Below are 14,316 nucleotides of genomic sequence, written 5' to 3'. Positions count from 1 at the left end.
CCAAACTTCAGGTGCAAACATGACAGGTTTCACAGGCACACCTGATCTGTTGCCGTGCTGAGAACTGCTGGGGTGTGTCCTCTCCAGGAGGATCACTTCAGTCCTCCAGGGAGGGAATATATCCTACAGGCAGCCTAAGACAGGGATACACTAGAGGACGACATCAGTCCTCTCTTACCATCTGGTATGAGTTCAGTGTGTCCTAAACTTACATATGAAGAGCAGGCTCAGATTAAGGCATCAGTCTCATGTATGTGCTCACCACCACCCTGCCACACGCAGGGCAAAGGAGAAACACATACATTCAGCTCCCATGACTCAGCTGAGGTCCGTACCCCTGCGCCAATCATCACAGCCTGATTCATAACAAGTGTGTCTTGACCTGCCTGAGTTAGCAAACTGGAGCATCAAATGCTTCAGACACCAGCAGCACAGCAGGCCGTGTGCATGGCTCACTCCCAAGACCAGCGGAGGCGGCCAGCCTTCTTCAGCTTCTCCTGGGGGCAGTGAAGAGCCACTCTGGACTGACAACTGCACACTCAGATTAAGTTACTTCCTTGTGCTGAAGCCGTGCACAGTATACCCCTCACTCTCAGAGTTAACATTTACACCCAACCGGGACAACCCCTACGAAGCAGTCTTCTGCTGACTCCTCTGCTTTTGGAAAAATGAGCACGCATAGGGTTCCATTCACAAACACTAGAAATTAGTGTGGCACAGGGCAAAGATGGGCTCTGGTCAAGCCATGATTAGTACATCCTGGTAAATGCCACTCTCCTGAAAGCCAGTTCACGTTAAGCTGGGTGGTGGATGACCACTCACAAATACTTGTATAAATCAAATGCCCAAAGCACTTTCAAAAATAAAATTCTTTAGCCCTGGCCAGTGTGGCTCAGTTGGTTGGGTATGCACCAAAGGTTGCAGGTTCTAATCCTGGTTAGGGCACATGCTTCCGTTCTCACATCCATAATTCTCTCTCTCCTTCTCTCTTCCTCTCTAAAAATCAATTAAAAAAAAATCTTCAAAAAAATTATTTGATCACTTTAAGTGGATAAATGACTTACTTGCCCAGATACAGAAAACTAGGTCTTCTTTCAAGTCTGCATTGTAGTGTTTTTGGAAGTTCCCGTAGAAAACTCATTTGCCTCCTGATAAACTATACACTACAGGGCCAAACTTGAGAAACTATACTGTATACTGAACAGGGTAAATGTTCTCTGAGATCCAAGTACAAGTGTACACGTGTGGGACTGGACTCACCAGGCCTCCTGGGTCCTCCCAGCCCGTAAGAAGAGGACAGCTACACAGTTCAGAGCGCTGGCTGGCCAGTCAGGAGCAATCTGTCTGGCATCTTGACTCTCGTAAGTAGACCTGATGTCCGCGGCACAGTCAGCGAACGCCACCTGAAGCTGGGAGGCTGCAGGGTCAGCAGAACCGCTAACTGGTTTTATGAGAACTGAAGTTTAAGAGGCTCCAGCGGACCATTAACCATTTTGTGATGTGTTTTACCATCTGGGCACATCACACACGCAGGGCCCAAGTAATGCAGTAACAACAAAGCCTCCCGCCCTTGGGCAAACCACAGGCTTTCCTTTCAGATGGACGAGCTGCTGTCGTCAGGGCAGAAAGAAGCTACTTTCACGTTCCTTGCTTTGGACTACAGGTATGAGAGTGACTTTAGAAATGGCATTCTGCTAATGGTTTGATATCTTTACATGTATAATTCAAATCTGGGTTAGACGGCAGAGTTCTCCAGTGACAGATGGAACCAGGGAAGGCACCCCTCCAGGGCCCTTGGTGTTAGAGGACATGCTGTTAGTACACATCTGACAACACGAAACGAGTGTCGACACAACCTACCTCTGGTGGATGCCGATCCCTTGCCATGAGCATCAGAATCTCTTCCTTGAGGTCACTGCGAAAAGTGTGGCCATATTCTTTACTATCTTGAAACAAAAAAGGAACGTAGTGGAAGTGATCACCATCATGTGAAACCAGTCCTCTCGGTTTTACTGCCAGTCCTCAGCCACATTTTAGTGGGTACACGAAGTGCTGACCTGGCCCACTCCGGGTGTGTGTCAGGTCCCAGAAAACCTGACGACGTGGCAGAGTGGATGAAGAGCAGTGAGAGGCCTGCCTGCTTCCGGCCAAGTGTCACCACAGCAGGCACACTACACGTGAGCAGCACCAGCTCTAAGTGGCAGAACCCTGTTTTACAGCATCAGTGGCCTTTTAGACATAACCACTGGCACAGGTCTGTGAATTAGCAGGGCAGGGCTATAGTCTCAGATGTGGACACTTGAGGCGGAGAGAAACTATGATCAGTCATCTAGGGGAAAGGATACAGCATCTTCTGCAGGCAGTTTATACACATAACACACACACGTCAGGGCGGTTTCCTAGAAACCTAAGTATAACTGACCGGTTAGCAACTGAACCAGTGATGAAACATGGGAGAGTGGGACAGGGTTTGGGGTGTGAAACCTGCATTTACATTTAGGGGGTGCCACATAATTCACATTGGCTCTAATCTTCCATTTGTGTTATTACACAACAGGTGCCTAAAACCTCACCTTTTCCGGACGCTAAAGAACTAATTTAGGTCATTTTAAATACATTTATACTCATTCAATTTAATGTGTAGCATAAGTGACCCTGAGGCAGACCTCAATTAATATACTCAATTCAGTCAAAAATGGGAGTTTTCCTCCCTAACAATGTTAACATGTTTGTTGATCAAAACACAGGACAATGAAGCGAGATGGGCTGGGACAAGCAAGCTGAAACTGACCTTTCCAAACCTCAGGAATCATGTCTAGCCTGTTGGCCACATCCAATGCTTGGAGAAGATCTATCAATGTTTGGGAATGGGGAAAGAAGACCTGATTGAGAGAAAAACAAATACATTTAAAAATATATATCAGCACAAATACCAGAAGAAAAAGCCATGTACAGTGACGTGTAGTAATGAGTCATCTTACTGAAGGTATCAGGTCCTTATACCATTTCAAGGTCACATCAATCTGTTCCATGAGACATATCAAATTGAAGAACTTGGAACTGCAATGAAGGAAAAAGCATATTTAGTCTAAAATCCCTAACAATAGGGGATGATTGATTATAGCACAGTTCTATGAGGACATGTCACACAGAATTTAAAAACAAATAAAAAACAATTTCAAGTTACATGGGCCCAAGCTTCACCCCGGAGATGCTAGCTGCACTCTCTGGACTTCCAGTGACTGCCTTCTTATCGCCAACCGGCCGTTCATGACTGCCTCCTCAGCGTACTCTTGAACATGGTGAGGAGACAGCTAAGCATATTCACTTTAAAGCATTCAGTGTGAAGGATTTGGACACACAGAAGATAATTCCCACACACCTAGTAACAAGCTGACTCCTTACGTTCTTGTTTTTTTTTTTATCCTCACCCGAGAACATTTTTTCGTTTTTTGTTCAGATACAGTGGGAGGGAGAGAGAGGAAGAGAGAGAGAAACATCAACATGAAAGGGACACATCGAATGGTTGCCACCCGCACAACCTAACCAGGGCCAGGGACAAACTGCAACCGAGGTACGTGCCCTTAGCGGGAACCAAACCCGGGTCTCTCTGGACCGCAGGCCGACACTCTAACCCGCTGAGCCAAACAGGCCAGGGCTTACGTTCTTGTTTTTAGTTGCCTAAAAGCAAATCCATTTAAGAAGTCTCACTGTGCCCTGGCCGGGTGGCTCAGTTGGTTGGAGCATTGTCCTGTATACCAAAAGGTTGTGGGTTTGATCCTCGTTCAGGGCATATACAGGAGGCAACCGATCGATGTTTCTCTCTCTCTAAAATCAATAAAAACATATCCTTGGGTAAGGATTTAAAAAAAGAGAGGGAGACTATGATGAAATATTTACGGACCCTTGCTGCTATAAGTTTTAAAAATATAAAATAGGAGGTCATACAGAAAAAAAATGTGGAATAAGTGAGTTACAAAGAAACTCAGCGTGGCAGATCAGTTTTACCACAGCTTCAGCTTCCCAGGGCCCCATTAACTCGTACTGTTAAGTCAGGGCCACACGGCCTGGAATCAGAGGTGAAAGTGGAGGGCCACCAACAGCCTCCCATCAGCAGAGCAATGAGTGGCTGGAGAAAGGCGCTCCATCAATGCCAAACGATACATTTCCAACACACTTACTAATAGAAATTACGCCGATGATCAGGTCCAATGAATTTCCGGTTGTCTCCAGTGTTTAAAAGGCCGTGTACTTGGTAAGCAAGTTCTAGATCTTTGAGAGAGGAGCACTGAAAATTTGTAGGTAGTAAGCATCACTCTTAGAGATCCTTAACAGCCAAACAGCAGCTCATTACATAAAAAAAATAAGCGTAGTTACTTGTGGATATATTTATGCCAATTTCAGCATACTATTGGTTGACAGCAAATGAGATACAAGAACTTGGGGGACCCCAAAACAAACCCCCAAGTTCTGTGAAATTTAAAGCAAAAAGATTTTGATCTAGTAACTGGGTCACAAGCACAGACACAGATGGGTTGCGCACTCAGCATCAGGGTAAAAGCAAAAACCCCATGAAGTAACTCCAAACGCGCACAGGCCCAGAGCGCAGTACGCGCGGGCCCTCCCTCCCATGAAACGCGCTACTGCTTTACAAACACGGTGCCGAGAGGACGTGCCTGGTGTGCTGTCCGGGCACCCAATGGAAAAGCCTGGCGGGATACACAGTAAACTGTGAAGCAATGCTCCTCTGGGAGGATATGCTAATTCATTCTGAAGCTGCCTGAAATTTTTCCTACATTACCATAAAATAAAAAAAACAATTTAAAAACAGCTGCCATCAATTAAAAAGTTACCAATAAGCAACTATGAAATACAGTGATACCTTGGTTCTTGAACATAATTCGTTCCAGGAGGACGGTCGAGAAGCGAATTGTTCGAGAACCGAAGCAATGAAACCCAATAGGAAAGCGTGACTCCACAAAGCGTGACTCTCTCTCTGCACTCACACTGATGACGCAAGCAAGGCGCGCTGGGCCGAATGAACGCCATTCGGCTCAACTCGGCTCATCTCGGAAGTTCGAGTTCCAAATATTTGTTCGGATTCCGAGACAAAAGTTTCTCGAATCTCCTGGTCGAATACCGATTTGGTCGAAAACCGAGGCGTTCGAGAACCGAGGTATCACTGTACTCAAGGCAAAAGAATCAGGTAGAGGTCTCCCACCTGCTCTAAATTCAGACAAATTTAGGAAATGGATAAAAGGAAAACAAGAGTTAAATAACAAATGGTACTTACAACTCTCATGGCTGATTGAAAAAACATATCTGAAAATCAGAATTCATAAGTCATGGTTACTCTAGAGAAATTATGTTTTCAAGTCAGTAACATTAGTAAAAATCCTGGAAACAGTACTATTAATGTATAAGATAAACCTATAGGGATAAAAACTCAAGGGAGAGGAAGCACACAGCAAAGTGCAACAGACACCTTGGCTTTCCAGAATCACCTCCCAAAAGATGCCTAAGCTAAATGAAAGCCTGCCCTCCCCACGAGGCCTCCAATCACTGGCAGTCGGGAACAAGCTCTCTGCACATACCATCATCCGGGTCCCGGGGGGAAAACTTCTTTCCTATAATTTCGTTCATGATATCATAGATCACGGGGGATGAGCCTTTTGAAGGGCTTTCTGCAAATAAGAAAGCAAATGGGTTTGTCTCGAGTCCACTTCCTGCACCACCAGTCAAGCGCAAGGCACCAAGCACCAAGGGCCACATTCCTCTGACTCCAGCGCTAAGGCGGGCACGGCTGCCCAGGGCATACGCTTGCCAAGCGAACAAAGGCACCTACAGAGTGAAACTCTCCATCAGGTCTGGGACAGTCACGGGTCTCTGTCCCCGTGCTCCCAACAGAGACTCTTCCCGTCCTTCTCAGTCCGCTGTTTAGCACAGCGGCATGGTCCAGAGGAATGAAGAGGCTCTGGGGTCAGTTCTACTACAACATCAAGGATGAGTAAAACTTTTGAAGATACAATTATTGTGGAAACTGTTTCCAAGATAATGTCAGTTACCTGTTCCCCCACCCTAAAAGATTATCAAATTTATTTATAGGCGAGGATGTAGATTTTGTAAAATTAGCCCTCCAAAATACAATCAAGTTCTTCTGTTGTTTTTATATATAAAGTCTACTGCAGGAGAGAAGGACAAGAACTGTCATTTCTGAACCCAGGGTGTTCTTTCTCAAGTTGGGGCAAATGAGTAAGAACCAACAGACACAGTGCTTATGCTTACTATGTGCCCCCCAAACACAGGACTAACTACTGCGCAGAACTCATTTAATCATTACACCTGATGGTGTTACTCAGGTAAGGGATCCAGTCCGTTTGACAGAGCTGGTAAATGGGAGAGGTGAAATCTCAACTCAGGTGTGCCTTGCTCCAAAGTCCATTCAATGGAGCATAGCTCCCAACAGGAACTGGCTGACCTAAAACCAGGTGACAAATGGAGCCTCAAGATTCTCTCAAAAGACTTCAAAATAAGACCAAGGTTACTGGGGGGCAGCGCTGTCCAGCATCTTCCTGCAAAGCTGAAAATATTCTGTATCTGTATCGCTGCATAAACTAGCCAGCAGCCACTTGTGGCTACCGAGCACTAATGGAATTTTAAATTTGATTTAATTTTAACTAAACAGCCACACGTGGCAGTGGCTACTGCACTGAGAACAAAAGGAGCTCCAACTAAAGTACCTTCTAATGATTTCTAATTGTACACCAGCACTGTGAGCACTTAATGACCCCAGCCTTCCTGCTGGTTTTACATCACAAACAAGGTTACCACCTTCACGAATAAATTTTTGCTCAGACTGTCAATTAATCTGTGAATTCTCTATTCTTAATTCATATGCATGAAGGAAGCCTATAGCAATTAATCACATAAACTTAAGGGTGCTGATTTATTTTCTACATAACACACTATAACATAATGTCATACATACCATGTTGATAAAACAGCTGAATAATATAGTGGTATGTTGCAAGTGAGGGTTCTCAAATTATCAGGTGCATAGAAAAAAATAAGAAGTAAGTCAAACACAGGTTCTAAAATTGCATAGAAAAAAATAGAGTTTACTGAAGCACATTGAACTGCAAACATACTGACATTGGTATTTAAATAAATGATACATTTCTATTCCTTTGAACAGAGACATTTCCCAGATCATCTCATTAAGGTAAAGGTGGAAAGGCATCATAAAGACTGAATCACTGCTCTGGCCAGTTTGGCTCAGTTAAAGAGTGTTGGCCCTCTGACCAAAGGGTCTCTGGTTCAATTTCCAGATAAGGGCATGTACCTGGGTTGCAGGTTCGATCCCTGGCCCCCGCCGGGATCATGTGGGAGGCAACCAACTGATATGTCTCTCTCACATCGATGTTTCTTTCTCTCTCTCTCTCTCTCCCTACCTCCCTACTTCCCACTCTAAAAAAAAAAAAAAAAAAAAATCAAGGGAAAAATATCCTGGGGTGAGGTTTAACCAAAAATATAAATTAAATTAAAATTAAAAAACAATGAATCACGTTGAGAGAGCCGAGACACGTATTACAAAACTGTTACATCTAATTTACTGATATTATAATCCTTCATTTAATAACACTAAAGCACACAGGTATGAATTGATTCTCAAAACAACTTTCAATAAAGTAATTATTGAAAAGTATTAGCACACACTTAGGTTCAAACACCTAATTATGCTAGAAAATTTCATGGGATTTAAAACTATCTGACTGTAAGTGGACAATTCTCAGAATCAAGAGATCCATAATAAAGTACTTAAAACACCAAAAGAACATTGCCGTTTGCTACAAGGAGCATGAGGACATAAAGGCGCTGCCACACACATTAGCTGTGCCAAGTGGAAGGGAATTCCCTAAATACTATGTAAATAGGGAGAAAGAACTGAGTCTCTTTTTTGCTCGTCTGGACCTGGAACTTCTGGTCGCACCGTCTCGGTTACTGGGATGCACCTCACCTATTCCGATGGCTTTCATCTCACGTAAGGTCTGCAATGCTGGCAGTCTTCCGAATGCATAAAATCTCCTGAGACATTTCAGAATGGTATTAAAAGTCTGTAGATTTGGTTTCACCTTCTGTGCAACCATTTGTTTCAGCAGCTCCTAGTCAAATTAAAAACAAGAAGTATTTTTAGAGTCTGGGTAGATAATCTGTCCAACAAAGAAATATATACTGCCCAGCTGGTGTGGCTCAGTGTCTGAACATCGTCTCATGGACTGAGGTCCCGGTTCAATTCACGTCAATTCCCGGTCAGGGCACATGCCCAGGTTGTGGGCTCCATCCCCACTGGGCGGCGTACAGGAGGCAGCCTACTGATATTTCTCTCTCACATTGATGTTTCCATCTCTCTCCCCCTTCCTCTCTCTCTAAAAAAAACCCAATAAAAACATATTAAAAGATATTATATACAACAAAGAACTTGGCTCTCTGGCTATACTTAAAGCAGATTAATATAAACCTAATTTAAGGATTACCTATTAATTAGTAAGACCAGTGACTGCCTTTTAGATGCCCCACCTCCACCTGATCAAGGTGTCCAACTGTCTTCAGCCCTCTGCCTAGGTAGTCTAAGACTCAAGCAAAAGAGCAGACTAAAATGGTCATGCGTTTTTCCTTTTTTATTTTTTTTATTTATTTTTTTTTTTTATCCTCACCCGAGGACACTTTTTCATTCTTTGTTCAGATAGAGCAGGAGGGAGAGAGAGAGAGAAACATCGATGTGAAAGGGACACATCGAGTGGCTGCCACCCGCACGACCAACCAGGGCCGGGGACAAACTGCAACCGAGGTACATGCCCTTAGCGGGAACCGAACCCGGGTCTCTCCGGACCGCAGGCCAACGCTCCAACCGCTGAGCCAAACCGGCCAGGGCTGTTTTTCCTTTTTTAAATGAGTTGTATGGTATAAAACATGTTTCTATTCCTAAGTTACTTCAACTCAGCAATTTCAATTTCGTTAAACTTACCTGATAATAATTTTTCAACAAACATGCATTATGTTTATAGTAAAAAACCTGTAACAAGACCTGGCCGGTTTGGCTCAGCAGGCAAAGTACTGGCTCTCGGACCAAAGGGTCCCGTGTTCAATTTTTAGTAAAGGGCCTGTGCTCTCTCCCCCCCCCCCCCCCTTTCATTCTATCTAAAAATCAATGGAAAAAATATCCTCGGATGAAGATTAACAACAACAACAAAAAAACCTGTTATGATAAAAAACAAATAAAGCAACTAAGCCTTCCTGAATCTAGCTGTACACTCTGAGCTGAGTAACTTTCTTCTCACATGCCAGACACAGCGACTTAGATTACAGGGTTGCCAGGAGAGCGTAAACGGGTAGCCAGCATCTAAGAGCCAGCACAGCGACTGCCATGAAGATGCTCAGTGAACGCTACCTCCATCCCATGCATTTCTAGCCTTTCAAAAAAGACACAAGGGTTCCTCCTTACCAATATATTATTCCATTTTTCGTCAAATTTCTCACTCATCATTGCTGTTGCTTCAATCAATGAATTGAAGGTGTATACATCAGCTGTAAAAGAAAAAAACGACTTTAACAAAATTTGGGGGTGAAGATGAAGCCCTACATGACTCAGTATAAGGTACAGTGTTCATGCGCACGTGGCTTCTGGCTCATTACATGCCCACAAAAGCAGAAACCACTCTTTTCTGGCTCTCTACTCCTGTGTCAATCATCAAGACCACAGGTCAAGATTAACAGTGAGCCAAGGATGCCCAGCCGGTGGGGCTCAGTGGATTGAGCATCATCCCACGGACTGGGAGGTTTTAGTTTGATTCCGGGTCAGGGCACATGCCAGGGTTATGGGCTCGATCTCCAGTGGGGCCATGCAGGAGGCAGCCAATGGATGTTTCTATCTCTCTCTCCCTTCCTCTCTCTCTAAACAAATAACAACATATTTAAAAATAAATAAATTAAAAAAAGAAAAGTGAGCCAATAATTGAAGCAAAATCCAAACATTTTACAGATTCTTGAGAGAAGGTAAGTAGAGGAGAGTTCACCAAACACTGACCACGGAGTCTGTTGTTTAATAATTCGGTGTACAAGTTTAATGCCTGCACAGGAGCTCGGTGCTAGAAGAGAAAAAAATAAAAATAAAACATCATCAAATGTGTTCATTTAAGAAATATTTACATATCTCCTGTCCTAAGGTCTGGGAATACAACGATAAAACAGACAAGGTTCTAGTTCTCATGAAGTTTATGCCAGTGCAGCGGTTCTTTAGAAGGGCAATTTGCTTCCCAGGTGACATTCGGGTAATGCCTGCGGACCTTTTAGTTGTCTTAAGTGAGGGGTGAGAAGAGGGCGTGCTCTGGCATGCAGTGGAGGCCAAGGAGCTACTGAACACCCTACGACAATGCACTGGACAGGCCCAAATGGCAACAGTTGTGAGACTGAGAAACCCTGATTTAGCAGAAACTAAAGATAAAAATATGAAAATAGCCTGGCGGGTGTGGCTCAGTGGATGGAGCATCGTCCCGTGGACTGAGAGGTCCTGGTTCAATTCCTGGTCAGGGCACATGCCCGGGTTGCAGGCTCGATCCCTGGGGGTGGGGTGGAGGTGAGGGGCGTGCAGGAGGCAGTCAATGGATGTTTCTCTCTCACATCGATGTGTCTATCTCACTCTCCCTTCCACTCTCTCTGAGAAATCAATAAAAACATTAAAAAAAAAGAAAACATGTTACCTTCACCATTCCTCGGATCATTGTGCAGTAGGAATATGCATTTTTTTCTGGCATCAGAGCAAAGATTCTCTCAGCATTGTTTTTTGCTCTAGACACAAGAGAGTAAGTGTGAACCAAGGGAGAAATGAAAAGCAAATGATAGCTACTACAATTATACTGAGAGTTCACATTGTTCCCGGGACTGTGCCGAGCACTTTATGCATATAATTTAACACAATTCTTGCCCTGGCCAGTTTGGCTGCATGGTACCGAAGGGTCTTGGGTTCAATTCCTGTTAAAAGGCACATACCTGGATTGCAGATCTGATCCCTAGCCCCGGTCAGTGTTGTGCGGGAGGCAACCAATTGATATCTCGTTCATGTTGATGTCTCTCTCTCATGTTGATGTCTCTCTCTCTCTCTCTCCCTCCCTCCCTCCCTCCCTTCCCTTCCACTATATCTAAAATACATTTAAAAAATGAAATAATTCTTACTATGCAGAGATGGAGATATGGTTATCATCATTTCGAAAATGAGAAAAACTGAGGCTCAAAGACCTTAAAAGTTGTCTAAGGCTTTGCAGTTAAGTGGCAGAACCAAGATGAAAATGGAGTTTTTATGAATAAGTAATATGTAGTCATGTTGCCACATGAAATTTTCGTTAGTGACAGACTGCTTTTATTAGTGGTCTCAAAAGATAATGGAGCTGAAAAAAATCCTATCACCTAGTGGCAATGCAGCACACGCATTACTCCCGTGTGTGGGGATGCTGGAGTGCACAAACCTGCGTGCCAGTGAGCACGCACAAACAACTACATACAGGAGGGGGCTAGAGCACTCTGTGATGTTCGCTCAAGGATGAAATCACCTAACGAAGCATTTCTCTGAAGATATCCCCACTGGTAAGTGGCATATGACTGAATATTCAAGGTAAAAGCAACCTGTGAAAGTGTCCACAGTGAAGTTTCCCCGTCCTCCTTCATCAGGTACAATTCCCCAAAGGCATCCACAAACAAGCAGTTTCTCCTGAATCTTTTCAGTCCTGATACTGCACATGTACAGGTTATATTCTATCTAGTGTATCTACTCTCTTTTAGGAAAAAAAACCCCAAAAGGTACCATGTTATACAAATTATGGTATACCTCAACTCTCCCTCTTGCAAAAAAAAAAATTAGGATTTGAGCCAGCAAGTCATTCCAAAGTCCATGCTCTTAACTACTAGGTGAAGTTATCCAAATCTATTAAAGATATTTAATCTGTAACTTAATTCAATTTATCACTTCAAAGGAGACTTTAGACATTAATGGTAGCTTTCCTTCTCCAGACATCCACATAAAATACTGTTTTTATTCAGGCACTTCTATTCAGCTAATTTAAATTCTCAAATGCTAAATGTTATTCACCTTTGTTTGAAAGTGAACTATATTCTGGTATGTGTGTATTCTTATGCACACAAAAATACTGAATCTTTCAGAACTGAGGTCTACAATGCAGATACAACTACTAAAGAACTACCAAAGAACCATATTCTGAGAAGACTACATGGAGTTACAAGGTGAGGGGTAGGGCAAGTGTAAACATCATAGGTAAAGATCTTATAGAAACAGATCATCGTGCACGTGAATACCACCTAGGACATTGACATTTGTACACTAAAAACAAATTCTAGTTCAGAACATTAAAGGATCATATCAAGCCCAGCCGGTGTGGCTCAGTGGTGGAACATTGACAAATGCATCAAGAGGTCACCAGTTCAATTCCCAGTCAGGGCATATGCCCAGGCTGTGGGCCTGATCCCCAGTGGGGGGCATGCAGGAGGCGGCCAATCGATGTTCTCTCTCATTGATGTTTCTATCTCTCTCTCCCTTCTCCCTTTCTCTCTCTCTAATACCAATAAAGAATTAAATTAATACCAAAAAAAATTAAAGGATCATATCTTCTTTAGGGGGTGATGAGGAATATTCCACATACTGTAGAAAACTATAATATAAAGTTCTAATAATGTGTAACACACCTCCAAGTAACTCCAAACTGATGACCAGCCTTCTTCCTAGATTTCCCCTTGTTTTCCTCTGCGGCCTCTTCCTGTAATGAACCATCAACAAAAATAAAACAGAAGATGACAACAAAATGCATTCTCCTAAATAAGACTACTCAAAACCAGGAAGGCTGAAGTGGGCCTTTAAAGCAACAAACGACCTGGAGAACAATGAAACCAGTGCCCTGCATGCAGCCCAGACAGAAACTGGAAACCCAAACACCTCAGCCTGTCCCCTCAGAGGACACATCTGCGTGATCCATACGGAAGTCCTGTTCCTCATTAGAGTGGAAGCAAGAGAACATGACATGCCTGGGTATGGAACATAGCTAATGTCTAATACTAACCCAACACAGCTAAAATTCTTTTTAAAAAATATTATATTTTGCCCTTTAATATAAAAGAAGCTCTGGTGTGGAGCAAGAAGGCTGGTTGGAATTGCACAGGGCAGTACTGGCCCTGTAGCTGGGGCTGGAGGGGCAGAAGGCCAGTCAGTCCCGGGGAATCTAGAAGATACCCTGGAAGACAAGGTAGGGTTACAACCCACTACCTATGTTCTTTAAGACTTATTCTGTACATAAATAACCCATGTTGAGTGGAGAAAAATTGGGGGAAAAAAACAAAACAAAAAACATCCATGATTCATCAACCAGAGAAAAACACCAAATTAAAAAAAATTTCCCATTTATATATATATGAAAACTTTTTAATAGAAATGGAATATATATTGGTATCTAGCCTATTTTCCTATATATCAATTATCTTTCCATACCCAGACTACATTAGTACTTTCAATCACCATTACCATAATTCAGTCACCCACTATTAGACATGTAGTTTGTTTCCAACATTTTTGCAATTAGAGGCATTGACACATGATGAAAAATGTCCCATGTGCATCCCATGAGCCAAGTTTCGTTGGGATCTTTTTCTGAAGTCACATGCTTAGGTTGAGCAGCTATGACTCAGTACTGATAGGCCAGCCTCTGGCACAATACTGCTCCGTACCCCAACAGAGTATGCACGCTCCTGTATGAACTTTTTAGGGTGCTGTGGCCAGAAAGTCTTTCCTGTCTGCTACATATTATACCGTCACTGTAAGGAACAACATAGAGGTATGCAAACATTTTTGGTCACAGCTTTGCCTGCATGTGGTAGGCAAGGTCAAAATATTTTTAAAGAAAAGGTTACAACAACTGTTTGTATCTGTCCCTTCCTCCACACCACTATGTATCAAAGCTACTGTACCTCACACTTCAGAACAAATCTCTACTACCCTAACACATGACACAAGAACCCGCCTTACTCTGAGGTGTTACTACCAAAAGAAACCTTAAAATTTATTGCCAAAAGCCATTACCAACTCCTCTGATTTTTCCCTTTGTTGAAAATGATAATCAGCCGAGGGCTCTTGGTCACCATAGTAACACAATAAATCCAAGAGATTATTAGTTGTTCCCAGAGATACAGTGGTTCCTGTGAATAGAAGAGAAAAAGGGAAAGAAACCTTGAAACATCAAAGAGCTAAAGCCCATTAGATAC

The 14,316-nt window shown here is 43.2% G+C and overlaps 1 protein-coding gene and 1 non-coding gene across 4 annotated transcripts in view; both read right to left on the bottom strand.

Moving 5' to 3' along the window:
- PTCD3 (pentatricopeptide repeat domain 3) overlaps window positions 1-14,316 on the bottom strand; it is a 33,498-nt gene that overhangs the window by 1,233 nt on the left and 17,949 nt on the right. Inside the window, exons 8-21 of one of the 3 annotated variants that reach the window (XR_004959688.1) lie at window positions 14,135-14,250; window positions 12,751-12,821; window positions 10,758-10,845; window positions 10,085-10,145; window positions 9,503-9,585; window positions 8,018-8,162; window positions 6,989-7,039; window positions 5,595-5,684; window positions 5,294-5,322; window positions 4,182-4,288; window positions 2,982-3,060; window positions 2,792-2,882; window positions 1,861-1,946; window positions 1,261-1,417 (exon numbers count right to left, since the gene is read on the bottom strand). Coding sequence is in view for 2 of the 3 variants with exons in the window: in XM_036262905.1 (XP_036118798.1) it covers window positions 1,261-1,409; window positions 1,861-1,946; window positions 2,792-2,882; window positions 2,982-3,060; window positions 4,182-4,288; window positions 5,294-5,322; window positions 5,595-5,684; window positions 6,989-7,039; window positions 8,018-8,162; window positions 9,503-9,585; window positions 10,085-10,145; window positions 10,758-10,845; window positions 12,751-12,821; window positions 14,135-14,250 (1,246 nt within the window). In the remaining variant the exon portion in view is untranslated. The remainder of the gene's footprint in view (window positions 1-1,260; window positions 1,418-1,860; window positions 1,947-2,791; window positions 2,883-2,981; window positions 3,061-4,181; window positions 4,289-5,293; window positions 5,323-5,594; window positions 5,685-6,988; window positions 7,040-8,017; window positions 8,163-9,502; window positions 9,586-10,084; window positions 10,146-10,757; window positions 10,846-12,750; window positions 12,822-14,134; window positions 14,251-14,316) is intronic. The other 2 variants (XM_036262905.1, XM_036262904.1) reach the window with 2 other exon arrangements.
- On the bottom strand, window positions 223-359 carry LOC118631310. The gene has a single exon (XR_004959793.1). It is a non-coding gene; the product is annotated as a small nucleolar RNA SNORD94 (small nucleolar RNA).

The sequence above is a fragment of the Molossus molossus genome, unplaced genomic scaffold, assembly GCF_014108415.1.
Source record: "Molossus molossus isolate mMolMol1 unplaced genomic scaffold, mMolMol1.p scaffold_m16_p_15, whole genome shotgun sequence".
Classification (NCBI taxonomy): Eukaryota; Metazoa; Chordata; class Mammalia; order Chiroptera; family Molossidae; genus Molossus; species Molossus molossus.
The sequence above is the reverse complement of the archived record's forward strand: the minus strand, read 5'-3'. Positions and strand labels throughout refer to the sequence as shown.